This window comes from Cibotium barometz, chromosome 33 (genome assembly GCF_041138505.1).
Source record: "Cibotium barometz isolate CiBa-2024 chromosome 33, ASM4113850v1, whole genome shotgun sequence".
Lineage (NCBI taxonomy): Eukaryota > Viridiplantae > Streptophyta > Polypodiopsida > Cyatheales > Cibotiaceae > Cibotium > Cibotium barometz.
Window position 1 is genome coordinate 49,240,703 of NC_141078.1, and position 24,509 is coordinate 49,265,211.

The 24,509-nt window shown below is 44.8% G+C and overlaps 1 protein-coding gene across 1 annotated transcript in view; it reads right to left on the reverse strand.

Moving 5' to 3' along the window:
* Positions 1-24,509, reverse strand: part of LOC147619674 (Phosphoglycerate mutase family protein) — a 48,542-nt gene that overhangs the window by 8,947 nt on the left and 15,086 nt on the right. Inside the window, exons 4-5 of the mRNA XM_086773367.1 lie at positions 20,795-20,857; positions 20,252-20,376 (exon numbers count right to left, since the gene is read on the reverse strand). Of these exons, the coding sequence (XP_086629493.1) occupies positions 20,252-20,376; positions 20,795-20,857 (188 nt within the window). The remainder of the gene's footprint in view (positions 1-20,251; positions 20,377-20,794; positions 20,858-24,509) is intronic.

A 24,509-nucleotide genomic window follows, 5' to 3' on the forward strand; every position in this document is an offset into this window, starting at 1 on the left:
CTGGCTGAAGGCGCATCAAGAGGTTCAGTCGGCAGCATTTAAAAGGAATTAATGACTTATGAACTGGCCGACCAGCAGTCGGCCAGTTTCTCATGCACTCCAAGGGGCTATAAATAGCCCCCTTGCTCTTTGTATTAAGCATTCCACCCACTAGGGGTGTGGGTCACTTAGAGGTCCCATAGGGGACAGAATTTAAGGTTAGGAACCTTTTTATGAAGGCAGCCTATGGCTGTAAAGATCTGTACCTTTTTTGTACATAGTATATACTGAATTTCCAGCACTTCTCTCTCTCTCTCTCTACTCTCTCTCTACCTGCGTTTTTGCATCAGATGGTGCGTTTTTGCATCAGAAGGTTTCCAAGAGTGTTTAGGGCTGAAAGAAGACTACCCAGAGCTTCCGCGCGTTACAAACATTGTGCGTAAGCATAATGGCAAATCAACAGCAAAGTGATGTATTCACATATTTGTCTAAGGAAGACAAATTGGATGGCACGAACTACTCCTTGTGGAGTTTTATGCTGAAAAATGTGCTTGTGGCAAAAGGTCTTTGGGATTTTGTTAGTGGTGATGAACCACGTCTAGGTCCATTGGCTCCAGAGACTCCTCCCCAAGGGGGTGCTCGTGGACGAGGACAACAGGTACAGGCTCCAGGACAGCCATTGCCTGTTCAAAGAACAAATGCTCAAAAGACATGGGATGCCAGGGATGCACAAGCTTTGTCACTCATTGCATTGTCAGTACAGAGGTCCATTATACCTCATATTCGTTCAGCTGGCTCTTCACAGAATGCATGGGTGACTTTGGAGCAGATGTATGCTGCTCGTAATGAGGCTAGGATCTCATTTTTGAAAAGAGAGCTGGAAAATCAGAAAATGAATGAAGGAGATGATATGTCTAGCCACTTAAACAAGCTGCAGGATTTGAGAGAACAACTCATCAATGTGGATGAGATTATTCCTGAGACACAGCTTGTGTCCACCATCTTGCACTCTTTGCCAAGATCTTACTTGGCTTTTCATACCTCTTTGAACCTCAGCATGAGGAATGCTGTTGAACCCCTCAAGTATCAGGAACTTGTTGCTCTCTTACTACAAGAGGAGCAAATGAGGAAGAATATGAATATGAACACAAATGCTGAACAATCATTTACTACAGGTCAAAAGGGGAAAGGAAAAACTCAGCCAAAGAGTTCAAATCAAAATTCAGGTGATGGTGGTTCTTCACAGGATACCAAGAAAGGTGATGGACAGCCCAAGAAGAAGGGCAAATGTCATTACTGTAAGAAGCCAGGTCACTACATCACGGAATGTAGGAAGAGGATTGCCAAAGAGAAGGCAAAGGAAGCTGGGATGTCTGTTAATGATGCTTCTAAAGCTCCTCCAGAGACTGCTTCTTTTGTTGAGGACAGGGATTACTGTTTTTATACATGCAGCTATGATGCCTCTTGGTCTTCACAGGCACTCAGTTTGACAGAGCATGCATGTACTTGGTATTTTGATAGTGGTGCCTCAAAGCATATCACATCTCGCAGGGATTTGTTTAGTCATGTTGGCCCTGCCCCTCTTGGCAAAACTGTTCAGTGTGCCAACAATGCTTCATATCCAGTTCGTGGCATTGGGGAGATTCAGCTCACAGCCATTGATGGCTCCATTCTCCGCCTTACAGATGCCTTATATGTACCAGGGATAAAGAAGAATTTGTTGTCCATTTCTTCTTTAGCACATTGTGGTATGCAAGTCCACTTTGATGATGATAAATGCATGGTCAGAGACAAAGCTAATGCCTTGACCTTGATGCTTACTGGTACATTATGTCATGGACTTTATCAGTTGGATGCATTTCAGCCAGTGGATCAGTCTGCTTATCATGCATTCACTCTTACTCCAGCTATGGTTGATGCGGAGTTATGGCATGCTCGCATGGGGCATGTAAATTTTGGTAGTCTTATGCTTATGCAGCGACATAATATGTTTACAGATCTACCTCTCATGGAGAAGCCTCCAGATTACATTTGTGAAGGATGTATTTTGGGAAAAATGCACAGGTTTTCCTTCCCACGTGATCAGGCTCTAAGAGCAACTGCAAAGTTGCAACTTATACACAGTGATCTTTGTGGTCCCATGCAGACGAAGTCATTAGGTGGTTGCTTCTATTTTGCAACATTTATTGATGACTTCTCTCGTATATGCTGGGTCTATCCTTTGACACAGAAATCACAGGTATATGATGAATTTTTGGCCTTTGTAGCACTTGCTGAGACAGAGTCAGGATGCAAGGTGAAGACTCTCCGTTCTGACCGAGGGGGGGAATATATGTCACATATGCTGAATTCCTTTCTTGGGAGTAGAGGTATAAAACATCAGTATACTACTCCTTACACTCCACAGCAGAATGGGGTTGAAAAAAGGAAGAATCGGTCACTCATGGAGATGGCCAGATGTATGCTAAAGGCAAAAAGGCTACCACATATCTTTTGGGTGGAAGCAGTCATGTGTGCTTGTCATATTTTGAATCGATGTCCCACAAAGGCATTGGTTTCTATTACTCCTTTTGAGGCTTGGCATGGCCGCAAGCCTTCTGTATCGCATTTTCGTATCTTTGGGTGTCTTGCATATGCACACATACCCAAAGCGTTGAGGAGGAAGCTGGATGATAAAGCCACAAAATGCATTTTTGTTGGGTATAGCCGTGAGAGCAAGGGCTACAGGTTATATGACCCACTATCCAGGAAGATATTCACTAGTCGGGATGTGATTTTTGATGAAAAATCAGAAATATCCATGGCTGGTTATGAGGCAAATCAGGCTGAAAATGATGTGTTTGAAGGTCTACTACCCATGGAGTTTCATTCCACAGTTGGTGATCCAACTCATGAGGGTACAGGACAGCCAGTAAATGATGTAGGTGGTGCAGAAATTCAGCAGCCAAATGAGCCAGAAGCTGAACCAAATATGGGGCAGCAGGCACCGCAGGTCAGACATATACCTAGATGGTATTTGAGGACATTACAGGACAGCCATTTAGAGGGTCCTCTTGCTGGTCGTACTCGTAGGGAGACAAGGACCAATGAGCATGCACACATCATGGATTTGAATCTGGTTATGGCAGCCAGTTTACAGGATGATGATGAGCCTGATTCATTTGTGGATGCACGAGATAATGTGCATTGGAACAAAGCCATGCAGGATGAGCTTGATTCTATTAAAAGGAATCAAACATGGGATTTGGTTGATCTGCCCAAAGGCAAGAAAGCAATTGGTACTAAATGGGTCTATAAGTTGAAAAGACATGCAGATGGATCCATTGACAGGTACAAAGCCCGTCTAGTTGCAAAGGGCTATGCACAGAAGAAGGGCATTGATTATGAGGAGACATTTGCTCCTACATCCCGTATGTCGACACTTAGGTGTGTCATTGCATTGGCTGCACATCGTGGTTGGGTTGTTCACCAATTGGACATAAAGACTGCATTTCTACATGGGGACCTCGAGGAGGAAGTTTATGTATTTCAGCCCATGGGTTTTGCAGAACATGGTCATGAGGGGAAAGTTTGCAGGCTGAAAAAGGCCTTGTATGGTTTGAAACAAGCTCCACGAGCTTGGTATGCAAAAATAGATGCTTTTCTACTCACTCAGGGATTTGTGAACAGTCCATCAGAAGCCACTCTGTATGTAAAGAAAGAAGAGACAGATCTCCTGGTCATCAGTCTTTATGTGGATGATCTCTTGCTCATGGGATCAAATGATGACAAAATTGCAGCTTTTAAAGAGATACTGCAACAGACATTTGACATGTCTGACTTGGGGCTTGTACATTACTATTTGGGCATACAGTTTGTGCAGGATAACAGAGGCATTGGGTTGTTGCAATCACGTTATGTTGCTAAACTTCTGGAGAAGTTTAAATTTCAGGATTGCAAGCCTATTAGTACTCCTATGGAGCCTGGGATGAAACTGTCACTACAAGATGACAGTGTTTCCTTTGATGCCACTACATATGCTCAGGCTGTTGGGTGCCTTATTTACTTGTGTAATACAAGGCCAGATATTCAATATGCAGTCTCTCAGTTGAGCAGATTCATGCACAGCCCGCGGTTGTCACATTGGCAAGCTGTGAAGCGTGTATTCCATTATTTGCAAAGTACCTTGTCTCTTGGATTGCTTTATCCTGAGGGGGGTGACATGCAGTTATACGCTTACAGTGATTCAGATTGGGCTAGTGATTTTGATACCAGACATTCCACTAGTGGAAATTGTTTCTTTCTTGGCTCTTCATGCATTTCTTGGCTAAGCAAGAAACAGACCACAGTGGCCACTTCGTCTTGTGAGGCAGAGTACAGAGCAGCCTACACTACTACTGTTGAGTGTGTTTGGCTGCGTCGTCTCATGACTGATATGGATATTTCGGTGGAGGAGCCTACACCTATCTATACTGATAGTCAGCGTGCCATTGCTGTGGCCAGGAATCCTGTGTTTCATGCTCGCACGAAACACATTGAGATTCACTATCATTTTGTTCGGGAGAGACTCCAGGCAGGAGATATCAGTCTGATCTACTGTCCTACAGATCAGAATGTGGCAGACATCTTTACCAAGGCATTACCACGTCCGAAATTTGAAGCATTCCGCAATGCTTTGAATTTGTTTCCTTTTGGTGGATGATGTACAGTGATCACATATCACTCCAGGGGTTTTATGGCCGAACATGTGAACACTTATCTTTAGGGTCACTATTATGTGGCTATTGTACTTCACTTTGATTAATCAAGCATATACTGAAGTCGTGTTCTCTCTCTCTCTTGGTTTCCACGCCTGCTTGAAGCTCCTGTAAACCCTAACCCTAACACTTCATTGCCTTCAACGATCATAGGTAAACCTCTGCACAGGATTTTTCACTCTCCCAGATCTTCGCAGCTTTGCATTCATGGCTTCCATAGCCTTCTTTACACCAGGTGTTCTCATAGCTGGTATCCCAAGCTCCTCATCAAGGCTCATCTCTGAGCCACTAGACTCTTCATCAACATGAGAATGCCCTGCAGAAATGTCAGGCATACTAAGGAGCTCAACCACTTTCTCTTTGCCTTTATGTGATATACTAATCACATTTGCAGGACTGGTATTATGACGCAACCTGCCACTCCATGGTCTATCACACAACTGAACCACTAGATGAGGACTCTCTTGGTGGTCCACTCAAAGACTGTGATTGCTGACTTGCATTTTGTGCAACCACATTTCCACTCACATCAGCCCCAACAGCTTCTTTTTCAGCAGCATACCAACTGCTCATCTCATCAAAAACAACATCCCTGCTTACCCTCAACTCACGTGTAGCAGGGTTATAACACCTGTATCCCTTTTGCTCAAGGGAATACCCAATAAACACACATTTTTCAGCTTTTGGATCCAGCTTAGTTCTCAGCTCATCTGGCACATGCACATATGCAATGCATCCAAAGACTTTCAGATGAGACAAATCAGGTTTTCTGTTAGTAAACCTCTCCTCTGGAGTTACATCATGTATGGGTGCAGTTGGAGTCCTGTTCATGATGTAAACTGCTGTAGAAATAGCCTCATTCCAATAGCTATGCGGCATATTCTTCTCTTCCATCAATACTCGCGCAATCTCAGCAATGTGCTTGTTTTTCCGCTCAGCAACTCCATTTTGCTGCGGAGTGTATCTGCATGTAAACTGTCTCCGAATACCATTTTTCTTCAAAAATTCAGAGAACTCATTGGAGAAGTACTCTCCCCCTCCATCTAACCTTAGGAACTTTACATATTTCCCTGTTTGCTTTTCAACCATAACTCTGAAATTCTGAAAGTGAGTGAACACCTAACCCTTCTCCTTCATGAAGTATACCTACACTTTTCTTGTGTGGTCATCAATAAATGTCACATAATACCTGCAACCTCCCATAGACATGGTCTTCGTAGGACCCCATACATCTGAATGCACAACATCTAGTGCATTTCTGCTCGCATTTCTGTTATGTGGAAATACATGCTTTGTTTGCTTTCCAAATTGGCATGCTTCACATATTCTCTGTATACCTTCAACTTTAAATTTTGGCAATCCTGTCACAATTCCTTTAGTCTGCATAGACTTCATTCTCTGCACATTCACATGTCCAATTCTTTTATGCCAAATGTCTGTGTCTGCAACAATTCCTGAACCATTTGCAAACATCGCAGCACTCACTTCAGGCATGTTTACATTCAATGTAAACATTCTGCCCACTCTGTTGCCTTTTGCAACAAACCTGCACTTGTCTTTAAAGTCTTCAACATAACAACCATCAGGGTTAAACCGAACCTGCAAACCCTGCTCAATCATCTAACCAACTGAAACCAGATTCTTTGTTATGTTCGGAACATAAAGTACATCTGCAAGGTACTTCACTTTGCCATCCTGCATAGACAATGGCACATCTCCAACATGGGCAATTGGATGAGCAGTGTCATCCCCTGTTTCCACAAAACCTGGTCTTTTAAGGTTTTTCATCTCCTTGAACCACTCCCCATGACTTGTCATGTGGTGACCTGTCCGATAGGACAGTATAGTTGCCCGATAGCTTTACTCCCGCGAAGAAAGCTCCTTAATCAGAGATCGTTTGCCGGTGCCTCCCGTAGAGCTTCCGACAAGGGTGTAGTCACTAACACAAATAGGGAAGAGTAAATGAAGCTCTTACCCTCGTACCGTTTCCTATGCTTCTCTTGCTTGCAGCTCAGCCCTTAGCATGAACCAGGCTCTGATACCATGAAAAGATGCACGGGAGAAGCGAGCTTGAGCTCTTGCAAGCACACACACACTCACAAAACCCTAATAGAGAACACACAAGGTGAGAGGCTGAAAATCTTCTTCTTCTTCACTCAACACTCAACACACCATATACAAAGATAAGAGTACTCACATATGAAAAGTTACTCAACCAAATACATACTAGGGTTCTCTATAGTGTGAACCCAACTAAATGAGCTGGCGCTATAACTATGCCAGTCTCTAGAATGGCTGTCACACAGCCTGTCATTCCATTGGCCGCATATCACCCATGATCTCACCAACCATGCCAGTGTAAGTGTGGGGCCTATCCCCCAGGCGGGTCATCAGTGTCCACCGCCTCACTAGATGAGCTCGATATCTCAACACAGGAGTCCACTATGCTAGAAATTCAAGGCAAAGACTTGGACAGTATGAAGGTATAGTATCCGGATTCGGAAGAGTTCGGGACTCAATATCAGTTGGCCCTCCGTTTAGCACTAGGCCACTACAGTATACAGGATGATTGGGTGTTTTTCAAGAACCATCTCTGTGTACTAAAAGAAAAGCGCCAAGTCCTTCTCCACGATGCCCATGATTCTCTTATTGAGGGTCATAGGGGTATCAACAGTACCTTAGAGAAGTTAGAGAGGTCATTTTATTGGCCTAAGATGCGACGGGATGTCTACCAACATGTCCAATCATGCCAGATATATCAAAAAGTGAAAGCTCCTCATACCAAACACGCGCTCTCTTCCCGCCTGAGCTGGATCTAGAAACACAGTGTATGACAATTGTTGACAGATTCAGTAAGTTTTGCATGCTCATCCGTGCAAGCAGACAACCACAGCCAAGGACATAGCTCGCTTGTTCATTCGGTTTTGGTACCCCATTGGTGGTTTGCCACAGACTATCACATCAGATAGAGATCCTAAATTTATGTCCCATTTTTAGAGAGCATTGTTTAACAATTTTAGGACTAAGTTGCAATTGTCCAGCGCATTCCATCCTCAAACAGATAGCCAAACAGAAATATACAATCAATTAGCCGTTGACGTTCTCAAATCATATTACCATGACTAGCAGCAGTCGAAATGGAAACAACATCTTCCTTTGGTTCAGGCAATCCTAAACGATACTCACTCATCAAGTATTGGCCAAATGTCGTACGAGGTAGCATTTGGTCACCGGTTCTCCTCTCTTTTGACAAGACAAGTGTCACCATCTCTTGAGGCCAATAAAACCACCGAGACATTCTCGGAAATCACGGAGTCAGTTAAGGAGCCCCTTGCCAAAGCTCAGGGTGGGACAGATGAGGGATGGAGGCAAATGGAGAGACCACTGATTATGATGATTGCCCACATGATTTGGAGCAAATCGTTAGCACCACATGAGATTGTTCGGGCTGAGCTGGGTGCCCTACCAGTGGTAACCGAGTCCCTATTCCAGGCAGTTACCTTTTTACAGCGGCTATGGGAGCTCCCTCAACAGAGGTACTCCCGATTGGCATTGACCTCATCCATACAGTTGGCAGAGGATGGAGATACTCATTGTTGGTACGCTCAAATGAGATCATGGTTTGACCTACATGGTTTGCGGATAGAGGCACTACCACCCTTTCAGTACAGTCTGGATTGTCCATTTTTGGATCTCACCCGCTCAGAGCAAAACCGCGTGATCAGGATGGATATCATCAGAGTGGACACAGAGAGGACATGGACTAGCCCCCTTGAGCCCTTGGGCACGAAAATGGCTCATTACAAGAGCCATTTTCTACATCTCTCACCGAATGATTTTATCACCCGCCCGGCGTACATGGATGTACACCTATCACATGGGATACGTTGTGCCATTGGACAGATCTTGACCTCATCACACCAGCTGTGGATTGAGACAGGGCGATATGTGCATCAAATCGTGGATGACCGCATTTGTCAGCTATGCTACCAGGAGGTAGAGACAGAGGAACACTACATTTGCTGATGTACAGTCTATTATGAGATCCGAGGGAGATATCACTGCCTCTTTCGAGAGGGTTTTGGGCCGTTACGCAGGGTCATGGAGTTTTGAGGATCAGAGATGCCTGAGATTGTTTCTACTTGAGCTCAGGAGACACAGAGAGACTCTCTTGGCAGACAGGAGGCCAAGCCATTATGTACCTAGACAGCGGACCCTGACACATTCCTTCGGCACCAGCACCGGCACCAGCACCAGCACCAGCACCAGCAACCCAGCCCACACACCTCCTCCATTGGGCCATCAGGGCACCGACCACGCTCCCAGGGAGTCACCACTGGTAGAGCAGTTATCTTATGTCGTGCTCGTCGGCCACGCCCACCTGGATCCCGACCACGGCATCCTCACCATTGCCAGATAAGAGCCATTATTGCTCGGCATCGGAGGCGCCTACCTCGCTTCTACGACCTCTCCATTCTAGACAGCCCCATGGCGGAGATACTTGATCTAAGGAGAGTGCAACACTTCAACTGATCAACATACATGGATCTACCTGATATACATTTTTCAGTATTTTCCAATATTTTCTACTCAGTATCATCTCGGAGTCTTACAGTTCTGTTCTTATAACTGTAGGACAATCAGTTTATTGTACTTTTTAGTCTCATTTAGTTGTTCTCTTTGATGAGACACCAACTTCAGATGTACTCTCAGTTTTGGTCTCATAGGCCACTATGGCCTCTTAGAGACGTTAATATATCATTTCATTTTTCTCTCACACACTCTCGCAACTTGCCCACATGAAAGAAGTTATGCCCGAGATAAGGGCAGCCCGAGAGAAAGGGAAAGTGGCCTTCTATAGAGATGGTAGAGTGGTGATTATGGAGAGGCGCTCTTCATGACGGCGCAAGACCTATGGGACTACACTCAAAGTTGCTACTTGGAATTGTAATGGATCTCTACGCCTTGATGTAGGGGCTTTTGAGGATAGTTTCACTGGGAGAGACATCATCTTCTACTGTGAGAAGCATCAGGCTCCTGGACAGTCCATGCCACATGTTAGTGGATACCGATGGGAGACAGCTTGTAGACAGGAGACTCGTTCAGAGCATAGAGGACGGGGCTCAGGAGGAGTGGCAGTATTGTTTAGAGAGGAGCTACAGCCACTGATACATATAGTCCGTAGAGATGAGCAGGCTAGGTACATGTGGGTTAGACTGAGGGCAGAGACGGGCAGATATCTCTACATTGCTATATGCTATTTTGCTCCTAGTACATCAGTGTATGCATCACCTAGCGGGCAGTCTCCCTTTTCTATTTTGGATGATGACATTTGGGAGTTCTCCAAGGATGGTGACATCATTCTCTTGGGGGACTTCAATGCCAGGACCGCCCATAACCAGACAGTATTTTATGATACCTCAGAGGAGATGTTGAGGGAGCTTGATGTTAGGGATATGGGCCTATCTAGACTCTCACAGGATGAGGAACATCCAATGTATGGGCGGTATTTGATAGACATGGGGACTGCACATGGATTGGCCATCCTGAATGGCCTACAAAGATTCCCGACATCGGGCAGTTTCACTAGCTTTCCACATCGGCATGGTGCTAGTACAGTGGACTATGTTATGGCTCAGCCCAATCTCATTCCCTCTTTTCAGGATTTTATGGTAGGCACTAGGCCGGTTGGAATAGCAGTGGATCATGCTATCTTGTCCTTCACTCTCACATTTCAGTTCACCACCGCTCCATTGGGACAGGTCTCCACACACACTCGTTATACCTTTACGAGGGAGACTGACACCGTGTACACGGATGAGATATACAGACGCTTATGTGCCGAGGAGCCGGGACGGCCATTAGATGAGCTCACTCAGATATTGATAGAGACGCTTCATGCTGCAGCATCAGAGGCATATCCCCATAGTCAGCCTACACGGAGACGATATGGGAACATGCCCCAGAACAGCTGGTATGATGAGGAGTGCAGAGAGATGAGGATCAAATTACAGAGAGAGGTGCTCATGGGTGTTACCACTCACAGACAGTCACGGATTACCTTCCGGCACCTAGTGCGACGGAAGAAGAGGGCTTATCTTGCTCAGTTAGAGAGGGATTTGTATCAGTTATTTATGAGTCAGGACTCAAGCGAGGCATGGAGAATATTCCATGAGCATTCACCATCACCAGCCATTACCTCCACACAGATTTGGGGTGAGTATGCAGCATCCCTGTACACAGCACCAGGACAACCGCCCCTGCCAGACCCATCGGAGCTATGCCCAGAGACATGTGCTTTCTTTAATGCTGAGATGGTAAGGAAAGCTATTGACAGGATGAGGACTGGGAGAGCATATGATCATGATGGTTTGGTAGTAGAACACTTTATTCATGCCAGAGATATGCTTGCAGAGCTTATTGCTATGATGTTTAACCGAGCCATGTGTGAGACTTTTCCTGAGACTTGAAATATGTCCACAATTGTGCCTATCTTCAAGTCAGGGGATCCCATGCTTCCTGGGAATTATCGTACCATCATGATTGGTCACACATTGGCTAGATTATATGTATCTATTCTTGAGCAAGAGTTGAGTAGATGGGCAGAGAGAGAGGGCACACGTGCATCAAGGCAGGCAGGGTTCAGGAGAGGTTTCTCCACTCTTGACCATATCTTGACACTCAGAGCTATTATTGAGGAGGGCAGATTATATGGCAGGAGGATTTATTGTTGCTTTGTGGATTTCCGCAAAGCTTTTGACACAGTACCGAGAGCTAGACTGATGCGCAGACTACAGGAGATGGGAGTGCCCACAGAGCTGATTTGGGGAATCATCGCTTTATACAGGACAGTTGTGGGGCAGCTACATACTGCTCAGGACAGTTGTGGGGCAGGTACATACTACTCAGGGTATATCTGAGATGGTTCACTCCACTATTGGGGTGAAACAGGGCTGCCCCCTTTCTCCCACCTTATTTGGGATGTATGTGGATGAGGTTTCGGACTATGTAGAGCGGGAGGGTGACAGAGGAGCACAGCTAGCAGGGACATGGATTCCGCTGTTATTGTATGCTGATGATATTGTGCTGATCTCACATTCTCCAGAGGGGATGCAGCATCATTTGGATGCATTGCACACGTTTGCACAGGACAGTGGATTGTCTGTTAACCTTGGTAAAACCAAGGTGATGGTGTTTAACACCACAGCACAGTGGGTTAGGAGGTCAGTACCCACCTTTACATATGGCTAGGAGACAGTGGAGTATACAGATGCATATACTTACCTTGGTGTGGTTTTTAGTGGCCCACTATTTTCCTTGAGGAGAGCAGTGGAGAGATCGTAGAGTAGCCCTTGCAAAGTAACTTCTCTCATCGACGAATCTTGGGCAAAGAGATCCTCCAATTTGGACCATACTTAATGAGCACTGGTAAGAGTTTGCATGGCCGGTGAGACCTCCTTTGTGATGGTCCATAAAAGCACTAAATGTGCCTTTGAATCACCAGTCTTTTATTTCCACAAGAAATTCGTCCTCTTGATCCTGGGTCTACCTCTTAGAGTTCTGACACTCGGGCTTCTCTCACTGCGTGACTGCCCTGAACAATCTCCCACAAACCCTTGTGGATGAACCAAATCCGCATATTCAACTTCCAATGGGCATAGTTGGTTCCATCCAATTTGTCATCCTTGGTCGTACAGGGGGAAGCCATATCCATAGCAACAAAGTACAAAAATCTCAACACTCCAAGAATCCTCTCAAGCACTTTCCAACGAAGCAAGGCACGAGGATCAATCAGCCCCCTCTCAAATATGAGAGAAAGAGGCTGAACAGCAGCAAAACAGTCCACCAAATCACACGAAAACACCCAACCGGAGGGAGGGGAAGCCGGGGAGGAAGAAAACCAGAAAAAACCACTTGTCAGGCACCTCCACACGCGAACAAAACACCTGCAGCTGCTGTCGACTGAAGAACAGCCCTTCACCTTGCGAAACTGTTACAGCACTTTGAAGCTTGCCTTTGATGCTCAGCACGTAGCACAACAACAAAAGCAGCCAACAAACAAAAAATGCAGATGAAGAGGGGTTGATGAAGCAGAAAACGCAGGTGGAGATCAAACTCCAAAAAATGCCAGCAAAGAAGGAAGAAAGTCGCCTAGAATTGGAGAACCGGGACCTCAACGTCTGATACCATGTTGAAGGATGCAAAGGCGGAAGTGTAGACAAAACAAGAGAGAGAAGAGGGAGCAAAGGAGAGAGAGCTTGTGGACAAGATCACCTTTTATAATAGCATGAAGCTTTAAAATGGCAATAGCCAGCAAGATGAGTGTTGCACTGTGCTTGGGAATGGATACATCAAGTGAATATGAGAGACTCCTTTTATAGTGATGGGAGTGAGCTAGCAGCCGACTGCTCATAGAACTCGCCAACTGCTCACGACTTCCTAAAAATAGGAGAAATAGCTAAAATAGCCAATAAATAGGGAAAGCGTCATAACACTAAGATGCACAATTTCTAACACCCTCATTGAGGACTTCTGCAAAACCAAACCAAAAACCAATACAAGACCCGACAGAACCAGATTTCTTATAGCTAAGATGAATGTCTTTGATGGCTAGCATCGTAGCTAAGATGAATGTCTTTGATGGCTAGCATCGTAGCTCTACTAGCTGATCAGTAGGATTTCTTTTTCTTGTTTGGGTGTTTTTCCCTTACTGAACCACAAATTCAGCTCAAGACCTTCACGGTCTTCATGTTGTGTATTTGGTCTCATAGGTCATTTTGGCCTTATAGACACATTAATACAATTCTCTCTCTTTTTTTTTTTTTTCTGGACATCCAGAAGACATTGACGGATGTACATTGATTTGTCTCATAGGTCGAGTTCGGCCTCTAGTAGATGTTAATACAGCTTTCTTTCTCTCTCTTTCGAGTATGATGGGCTAGTTGGAGAGCACTTCTCATATGCACGAGACACTTTGGCTCCGCTCATCGTACATGTGTTTAATCGTGCCATTTGTGAGGGTTTCCCGACAAGCTGGATAGAGCATATCATTGTACCACTCTTTAAGAGTGGGGACCCCATGGTACCAGGCAACTACAGGACGATCATGATTGGTCATTACTTGGCCAAATTATATGGCTCTATATTGGAGTCGGAGCTGAGCCGATGGGCAGAGAGGTATGGTCATCGAGCACATGGACAGACTGGCTTCAGGAGAGGATTTACTACCTTGGATCACATACTGACACTTCGGGCACTTATTGAAGAGGCCAGGGCACAGAAGAGAAGGATATACTGCTGCTTTGTGGACTTCCGCAAAGCCTTCGATACCGTACCACGTGCCAGGCTTATGCACAGATTGCATGACATTGAGGTACCCGAGGATATGCAGTGGGGGATATATGCTTTGTATGAGTTTGTGACAGGCAGAGTCCGAGCTCCAGGCGGACTATCCGATAGGGTGACCAACACGATAGGGGTGAAGCAGGGATGCCCGCTATCGCCCACCCTCTTTGGACTGTACATTGATGTGGTCTCTGATTATGTAGACAGATTGGGAGGCCTAGGGGCATGCCTGGCAGGGGTGTTGATACCCATCTTGTTATATGCTGATGATATTGTTCTAATCTCAGACTCTCCAAGAGGGCTACAGAGACACCTGGATGCATTACAGGCTTTCTGTGCGGATAGAGATCTGACAGTCAACCATGGGAAAACCAAGGTTATGGTGTTTAACACCACACAGGCATGGGTGACGAGATCAGAGCCTCAGTTCACTTTCCGAGGGGAGCCGGTAGAGTACGTCAGGTCATATGTCTACTTGGGAGTTACTTTCACAGGACCGCGTTTCTCCCTGAAGGAGGCAGCAGTAGCTAGATTAGCTCGAGGGCATGCAGCCTTGGGGACACTTGAGAGGTAGTGTGCACACATACAGTTTCAGGAGCCACGAACCAAATTGTGGCTATTTGATACGCTTGTCACACCGACCCTCCTGTACGGAGCTCCAATTTGGGGGCCCACTATACATCACAAATCTCAGAGAGGGACAGATGAAGGATGGAGGCAAATGGAGAGACCACTGATTATGATGATTGCCCGCATGATTCGGAGCAAATCATCAGTACCACATGAGATTGTTCGGGCTGAGCTGGGTGTCCCACCAGTAGTAACCGAGGCCCTATTCCAGGCAGTTACCTTTTTACAGCGGCTATGGGAGCTCCCTCACTAGAGGTACTCCCGTTTGGCATTGACCTCATCCATACAGTTGACAGAGGATGGAGATACTCATTGTTGGTACGCTCAGATGAGATCATGGTTTGACCTACATGGTTTGCGGATAGAGGCACTACCACCCTTTCAGTGCAGTCTGGATTGCCCATTTTTGGATCTCACCCGCTCAAAGCAAAACCGCGTGATTAGGATGGATATCATCAGAGTGGACACAGAGAGGACATGGACTAGCCCCCTTGAGCCCTTGGGCACGAAAATGACTCATTACAAGAGCCATTTTCTACACCTCTCACCGGATGATTTTATCACCCGCCCGGCGTACATGGATGTACACCTATCACATGGGATACGTTGTGCCATTGGACAGATCCGGACCTCATCACACCAACTGCGGATTGAGACAGGGCAATATGTGCATCAGATCGTGGATCACCGCATTTGTCAGCTATGCTACCAGGAGGTAGAGACAGAGGAACACTACATTTGCCGATGTACAGTCTATTATGAGATCCCACGAAGATATCACTGCCTCTTCCGAGAGGGTTTTGGGCCGTTACGCAGGGTCATGGAGTTTGAGGATCAAAGATGCCTCGGATTGTTTCTACTTGAGCTCAAGAGACATAGAGAGGCCCTCTTGGCAGCCAGGAGGCCGAGCCATGATGTACCTAGACAGAGGACCCTGACAGATTTCTTTGGCACCAGCACCACACACCTCCTGATACCTCCTCCATTGGGCCATCAGAGCACCGACCACGTTCCCAGGGAGTCACCACTGATAGAGCACTTATCTTATGTCGTGCTCGTCGACCACGCCCACCAGGATCCCGACCACGGCATCCTCACCATCGCTAGATCAGAGCCATTATTGCTCGGCATCGGAGGCGCCTACCTTGCTTCTACGACCTCTCCATTCTAGACAGCCCCATGGCGGAGATACTTGATCTAAGGAGAGGGCAACACTTCAACTGATCAGCATACATGGATCTACCTGATATACATTTTCCAGTATTTTCTACTCAGTATCATCTCGGAGTCTTGCAGTTCTGTTCTTATAACTGTAGGACAATCAGTTTATTGTACTTTTTAGTCTTGTTCTCTTTGATGAGACACCAACTTCAGATGTACTCTCAGTTTTGGTCTCATAGGCCATTATGGCCTCTTAGAGACGTTAATATATCATTTCATTTCTCCTTTTTTTTTCGTGAAATGGTGTTTTATATTATATGTAAAAATGTACATCAACCACATGGCTCACAGAACCTATGGCCCCAAAAAACCCCCCACAAAAGATCCTCTAAAGGATTATGACCATGCAAACCTGTACACTAATAAGAAAGCCTCCTAGCCAAATAAGCATCCCAGATAAAAGCATCAAAGATGAGCCAGCCGAGCCGCTGTAGACCATAACGAAATAGCATCTGCATCCAGTAGCTGAGCTGAGAGAAGTGAAGAAAACTGCCAAAGCAGCAAACCGCGGATACGTAGAATGTGCCCATGTATTCCAGACAAGGAATCAAAGATGAACCCATTCTGTGTAGTCCAAATATGCCAAAGTCCTGTCCATCTAAGGAAATGGAATATCAGAAGGTGACTGTCCGAAGTAATGACTTGAGAACAAATCCCAAATATCCACTGATGAGCCGAAACAGTAGACCTCTCTACTGCCTCCCAAACGCGAGAGACAAAAGACCAAATCTGACGGGCCACTGGACAACTCATGAACAGATGCATAACTGTTTCAGTGCATGTCGTGCAGAAGAAGCAAGAGGCCAATGTAATTTTACGACGGTTGAGCTGATCCCGTGTAGGTAACCCTCCCACCAACATCCTCCAAATGAAAACCTTACCTTGGTAAGGGAGTTTAGACTGCCAACCACGCATAAGAGTTTTCTGCCACCATGATTTAGACTTGTGCAATCCCCACACCTTATTGGCCTTGGCTGAAACCCAATCTTTCTCTGATACAAGCTTATGATAAACCTGGTTAGCTGAAAGTGATATCAAGTCACCAGATTTACATAGTGCCCAATCAAGCCAAGGCTGATCTGCAGATGGCCGAGGCAATGGAGTAAAAGGCTCAACTGCATGCATGATGTCAACCCGTAGTGGCTGAAATGTCCGAGGAACCCTAAAGTGCTGCCGAATACGACGAAACGAATATGGCCTGTCACGACTAGGTATCACAGCATCTCGGATTCTAACCAAGCCTAACCTGACCATGCGGTTGAGTCGTATGCGTGAAGCATCTCTGTCTGGCCAAACAATGACACGCGACTCCACAAATGTTTCGAACTGCAAAGAGTTCAAAAGTAGTCTTTCATGACCAGGATCCCACCAAGCCAATAGTAGAACTTCATGCCAAGAAAGGAGAATATGCGATAAAATGTGAGATGAGCGAATACGGACAGGATGAGCCGCATTCACAATGTCCCACCATGAAGCCTGCACACGTGTCCGTCCATGTGACAATCCCTCCAACTCAATCAAGTGACGAGCCATGAATACCCAAGGCTGCTCCTGCAAACACATATCCTGAAAAAGCGCCCACCTACGCGCCACCATATGCAAGCGGACATCCAATAAAGCAGCCCCACCCATTCTTTTGGGCGTCGTAATGTGATTCCAAGCTATCCATGTTTGACCCATAATATTTCCTTGCCTCTTCCAGAGCATAAACTGAATGGGAGCAACCAAACGGAGAAGAGATTTGTGCGTCCAAGATAGCAAAGGCAAAAAATAGGAAATCATGCTAAGCATAATAACCTGAGCTACCTTAACCCTCATGTGCATAGGCCACCCTTGAGCTTTCCAATACATAAATTTATCCGAGATCCGAGCAGAAATCCAAGCAAGAAGCGCTTGGGAGTCCACATCCACACCCACCGGATACCCAAGATGACGAACAATGTCTCTTGTATGCACCACACGGCCTTGCCACCCTAATGCCTCAAGATCAAATTCCGTGCATACAATGAGAGCTGATTTTGTTGAATTTATTTTCAGCCCAGAAGCCAATGCAAAATTATTCCAAGCTTCCATTGCTCCATCTATATTGGCTTTTTCGGCCCTGAGAAACATAAAAGTGTCATCCGCAAGGGCTTGAGCAACCAATTGCTTGCCATGCGGGAGATGCAAACCAACCACTTCACCATGCGATGCCATGGCATCTAGGTGAGATAACATAGGATGAGTGGCAATGGCAAAGAAAAGAGGGCTAAGAGGACAGCCCTGCCGGAGAGAACGGGTGAGAGAAATACCATCCGAAAGTCCTCCATTGAGCATAATCCGCGTGATAGAGCCAGAGCCAAGTAAATGCACCAAATTAGCCATTTTGGGACCAAAGCCCATGGCTGTCATTAACTGAGAAAGGAAAGACCAGCTGATATGATCAAAAGCTTTTTCAAGATCCAACTGCACCATCACAATCTCTTGCTTCTTTGCCTTGGCATAATCCACTCCAATTTGAACATTAAGAATATTATGCAAAATATTCCTGCCATGCACAAATCCATAGTGATATGGATGAATAAGAGTAGAAAGCACCTTCTCTCTCTCTCTCTCTCTCTCTCTCTCTCTCTTGTGTGCATGCCATAGTGGTTAGGAAACACGTTTCCTACAAGGAAGGAAACTTGGAAACATTTCCTTGTGGAAACACGTTTTTTTCAAGCAAATTTTTACTTTTTTTGTCCCAAATCTAACGTCGAAATCTATGCGACTCTTTTGATAAAGTTTTTTATGTATGGTTTCTTTTTTGTGGCATGGAATGATGGATGATTGGATCATGGATCATGGACAGTGGACCATGGTCTATGAATCATGATCATTTGACATTGATGATGGATGATTATATGGTTTTTATTATTTGTGATTCAAAGATTGTAGGCTTCAAATTGATGTTTCCATGTATTCGATGCATTTAGTGTTATTTTTACATATCTTATACAGTATATATTTGAAATTTTGTACATGCGAAAACCCGTACGTAGGAAACTTTGGGCTGATTTTACAAAACCCGTTTGAAACGTGTTTGAAACTTTTAGGACACCCGTTTCAAACAACCCCATAACTACTATGACGCACGCATATTCACATGACTATCTTGCATTTTCAAGTAATCGATTTGGTATTGATAGCTAGTTTTTATTTTTCATTTTTCTTGACTAAGTTTGAAATAATTTTTTGGTCTCATAGACTCTTTGGGTCTTCTGCGGATGTTTAATCTCTCTCTCTCTCTCTCTCTCTCTCTCTCTCTCTCCTTGAGCGTTTCAATGGATGGCTTTATTGAGGCACCGGTTTGGTGATGGTGTCCTCCCACCACCTCAGGATTGAGAGGCAAGGGCATCTCGTGGGAGGACCGGGTCATTTTCAGTCTCACAGACCCTTAGGGTCTTTTGTAGATGCTTAATACAATCTTTCTTTGTCATCTACAACCGTGGACACAGCTAACCTCAAATCTAATCCCTGATGTAGATAGCAGTTTTAGGGTAGGGTTAGGGAACTAGCAGGCTCAGGCAGGGAAGAAGCAGCAAGTCCACCAGTATCAGGCCTCAGGAAGCTAGCCGACAGCAGGAGCTCACACATGGGTACCATCAGGGCTTACCAACGGGAGCATTCAGGGTTTGTTAGCCGACAGCAGGAGCTCACACATGGGTACCATCAGGGCTTACCAACAGGAGCATTCAGGGTTTGTTAGCAATTTTACCTCAGTCGTGGACATATGGAGCTGGCCGACAGCAATCGGCCAGGTTACAGGATATCATGACAGCCAATATAAGGCTAGGCCAGCAATAACCATAATCATCTGTTCGCCACTTGGGGCAGGTAGATCACAGTCAGTCAGTAGATAAGTCATATTTCAGTCCACTTTTGGAAGGCCAATGGCCATAGCAGTTGTACAGCCATATACATCTTTTTGTACCATATCAATATACAAAAAATTACAGTTCATCTCTCTCTTCTCTCTGATGTCTATTCATTGTGTTTGCATTAGTGTTCCTAATCAGTAGGCTTAGGGCTGGATCAAGTACAGCAAGGACAGTCAGCCAGTAGATAAGTCATATTTCAGTCCTCTTTTGGAAGGCCAATGGCCATAGCAGTTGTACAATCATATACATCTTTTTGTACCACATCAATATGCTGAAAATACAGTTCATCTCTCTCTTCTCTCTGCTGTCTATTCATTGCATTTGCATTAGTGTTTCTAATCAGTAGGCTTAGGGCTGGATCAAGTATAGCAAGGCTCCCACGTGCAACATTCTTTCTCCATATTGACAAATAAACAAAGAGTGCAGTTGGAGAAGACTCACCCTTGGCACTCTGTCTCTATCCGTTGAAGAACTTTTGCCAGGCGATTAGCAATGTCTGCCACACTTTCTCCACCAACAGGTCCAGTGAGAGGGTCATGCTCGTCAAGTGCCCATATTTTTGGGTACTGATGCATTGGCATACCCAAGAAAATATCCCAAGCATCAAATAAACAAAGAAAAAAGGATTCTTTAAAAGCATGTGAAAGCCAATGTTATCAACAATAAGATTTTTTCAAAGGTCTATCCCTTTAAAATGGCTGTGTGGCAAGATGGGCCAAAGTGATAGCCAATACAGGTTCCCTAAGAAGGTGGGCCCAACATGGACGCCCTAAGAATGGGCCAAAATGATAGACAGGAAAGCTTTGAAATAAAAAAGAGATTACGTCAAAGCAAACAGACAATCACTGACAACTTCCATCAGAAAACTAAAGCATGTATCAGAAGGATAAATCAGGGAGGACTGTAACATCAGAGTGCTCATGATGGGAAAACCATGATTATATCCAAATTAGGTGTACATTTGAAGACAAATCCAACACTTACATGCTCATGAGATTCAAGCTCCAAAGCAGGTCCAAAGTACCTCTCCCTCAACTCTTCAGAGTACTACCCGGCATGCACACACACCAAACAAGATGTCAAGCACAAAAACTAAGAGATGTTAAAACTTAAAATCAATCAAGATTCAAAACACATGCAAGTTGCATAGATAGAAAAAAAAACAGTCCTTTGTATAGCCTAGACCTTGTATGCTCATTGAAGGTAGTGGGAGGAATAGAAGCTCTAGGGTAAGGGGGCCGATAGCATAACGAATTTCAAAAACAACACACCATACCTCATTAATGTTTCAAAGGCATATTCTATGAATTTGTGCATGTGTCCATTCTAGATTCGCTAAAAAGTGTCACATATTAGGACAATTTTCTGTTGTTTCTGTAATTACAGATTCTTTGGTAATTTTTACTTTGTCTATTGTTGTTCTCAGTCGCACAGGTGCAGCTCTAAGGTGATTGATGAAGAGCCATGTTGTGCATGTCTAGTGAGAGAAAGAAAGAAAGATATATTAAGCATCTACTAAAGACCCAACGGGCCTATGAGACCAAAGTGGTACAATAATGTCCATGGCATATCTCATCATGGAATGGAAAATAAAACAGAATGAAAACATAAATATAGCTAGTGATACAAAACTGTCCATGGAAACTCGTCATGGAAAACTAAGAACATAAAAACATGGGAGCAACATCAGCTCCGAGTAGATGGTATACCACTCTCCAAAATGTCAAGCATGGGGTTGACGAGTATGGCCGAGAGGTCTCCCTCAGCTATGTCACGTGGAAAGGTAGCTCGATGGCGGTGGAGCATGTCCTGGACCTGGAGCTGATGAGGTGATCGTGGCCGACGGGGGGGGGAGGGCGAGGGCGTCGGGCACGCTGGAGTGCAGAGGCTCGGTCCGAGGTAACTCCTCTCGGGCGAGGTAGGTCCAGAGCAGCTCATGGAGGGTCCACAAGATCCACTATGTCGGTTTCCTCCACCTCCTCGGTCCGGAAGAAACTGGTGATGGTTGGCTGCCGAGGGAGGGGGCGGGGTGGCTGGGGCCTGTGTCTTAAGAAGGTGTCCCTGTGTCTGCGGAGCTCAAGCAAGAAGAGGCCCAGGCAACGCTGGTCCTGGAAGTCAATGATCCTAGAGAGTGGACCGAATCCCTCACGAAATAGACAGTGAAACCTCCCGCGGATCTCATAGTATACTGGGCAGCGGCATATGTAATGCTCCTCCATCTCAACCTCTGTGTGGCATAGTCGGCAAATCCTCTCCTCTCTGGGTGTCCGTATGAGCTTCCCGGCTCTAAAGATGCGCTCAGCTCTACCTGTCTCCACTCTGAGGCGGTGGAAAGAAACCCGTATCTGGCCAATCGCAATCCGCATGGCATGGGACATGTGAACACTCAAGTAGCCCGGCTGCTGGATGAATCCATCCTCAATGAGTGTGAGGAAGTGGTCTCTGTAAAAGTGCATCTTCGTGGGGAGCTCCGAGGGTGTGATCCATGTGCAATGTGTGTAGAGGCTAAGAAGATCTGACCGGATAACCCTCGTGAGACAGCTGGAAAAAAGGGGAGTCCAAACTGTACTGAAGGGGGGGTAGGGGGTCCATGCAGAGCCCGTATACTGAGAACCAAGTGGAAACTAGTGCATACCATACTCCAGAGTGCCCCTCAAGTGCTAGCTGTCTGGAGGACTCTAGGGCAAGCCTCGGGTACCTGTGGGGATCCATGTGACTGATGCGATGAAGGTACGTGACTATCTGGAAGAGTGCCTCCACTATTTTTATGGGAGAGAGCATGAAAGGATCACTTTCTTACAAGCTCCACTAGCCATTATGCATGTATCACAAATTGTTATTGGTTTACTCTTATGACCCTTCCCAATTTATCATTAATGTGAGGAATATTGAAATTTGGGGTCAAATGGAAATTTTGAATCATAGTTGAGAATGTCTAAACACCCTCACATATCAAAGGTTCAAAGTTCAAATGTTATTTGGTTTATTGAGATCTAAAAGGGTAAAAGAAGACTCTAGAAGAGTCCAAAAGGTTGTGTAGACATTGAATTCTAAAAGGTTATGGAGACATTGAATGATATGGACACTCAAATGGCCACATAGGTGGGATGTCAGGAATCATTACTTTGTCAGAGATCACTAGAGTTATAGATGAAAGCTTCACCAAGTACAATGCTTTTATAGCCTTAGAGGCTCATCTAAATGACATCATTGCATATGTAAAACGGGTATAATATCTAGATATTTATTCTAACCCACCTACACACACAAGTGAGTGTTCACACACACACACAAGAACAATAACCCTTTTAGGGACTGTTCACACACAAACAAAAGTACACAAACAGGGATACACATACATATGCACATGCGAGACTCCAAATCCCAAACAAACCTCCCTTCAAAGTCAAGGTGGTGCTATAAGGATTGATATATATACCTTCATAAGGTCAGAAAAATCTGAACTTACGAATTGACAGATTTGAGAAAGAAATAATAGTGAAGAAGGACAAAGACAAAAACAAAGCATTTGAAAGATCAAAAATAAATAAACTAACAAACCTAGCTACTAAGGAGAGGAAATCAAAAGATAATATCAAACAAAGACTTTTAATTAAGACATTAACCCAAAAAAAAACACAAAAAACAAAAAACAAAAACAAACAAACAAAAAAAAACAAAACAAAACAAAATAGCAAAACAAAGAACTGTAAACTTTAGACCTAAATCACTAAGAGCTAGAACGATTGATCTTCATATCTATGGCGATTTGGGCCCACAACTGCACACATGATTCAAAAGATCACAGTGGCCAACACATGGACTCTCATGCCAAGCCTGATAAGGAGCTTGACCACACATGATATATGTTAGCCAGCATAAACTACCCCCCTCGACTCAAAACAAGGATAAGAAAATTTTGCCATAACCTCCTTTGTATCATGTATGGCTAACCATTTTTCAATTTTTTTTCACTCTAAAGTATCTATCTCCGAAAGAGAAAAATCAGAGACGGTGGCAATGAAACATTTTTCACGTGCTGAAGTAAAGGCTTCCAGCTCCTCTAGAGCATCTTCAAACTCTTCATCTTCATCTGCATTTTCAGCCACCAGGTTGGCATGATTCTTCTCTTGTTCCTATGCCATTCTTTTGAAGCAACGGTCTACTATGTGACCTAGCTTCTTGCAGAAGGTTTGCTTGATAGCTTTCCCTTTGTTCCTGCCCTTTTGTTTTGTGAAGAAACCCTTCTCTAACTCAATGTTGGTGGCAGCTTGCTCTTGAAGTCGTCAATCCTCATCAATGAGGATAGCCACCATTTTTTCATTCAGCATCTCCCTAGATACCCGAACTCAATCTCTTCTAGGTTGGAGAAGAGTACCGCCTTTTTGACATCATCATCAAATATGGACTATCATCCTAGTACCTACAAAGCCTCATCAACACCAGCATCATAGGCATGGAGATATTACAGCTGCAAACAGCCACAGTTATGCAGTAATTTAAGGATCTCACCTATCACCAATCAAGCTCCAAGATCTATATATACCCAATGTAATTCGTTGTAATTGGATTAGTGGCTGTTCAACAAGGACTAGGACAAACCAGGCCTCGAAGTTTTATATCAAAGCTTTTGCAATCCATACAGCGTACAAAACGCTTCCTCCAAGACACGGTATCATTATGATCAAGGGGTTTTGTA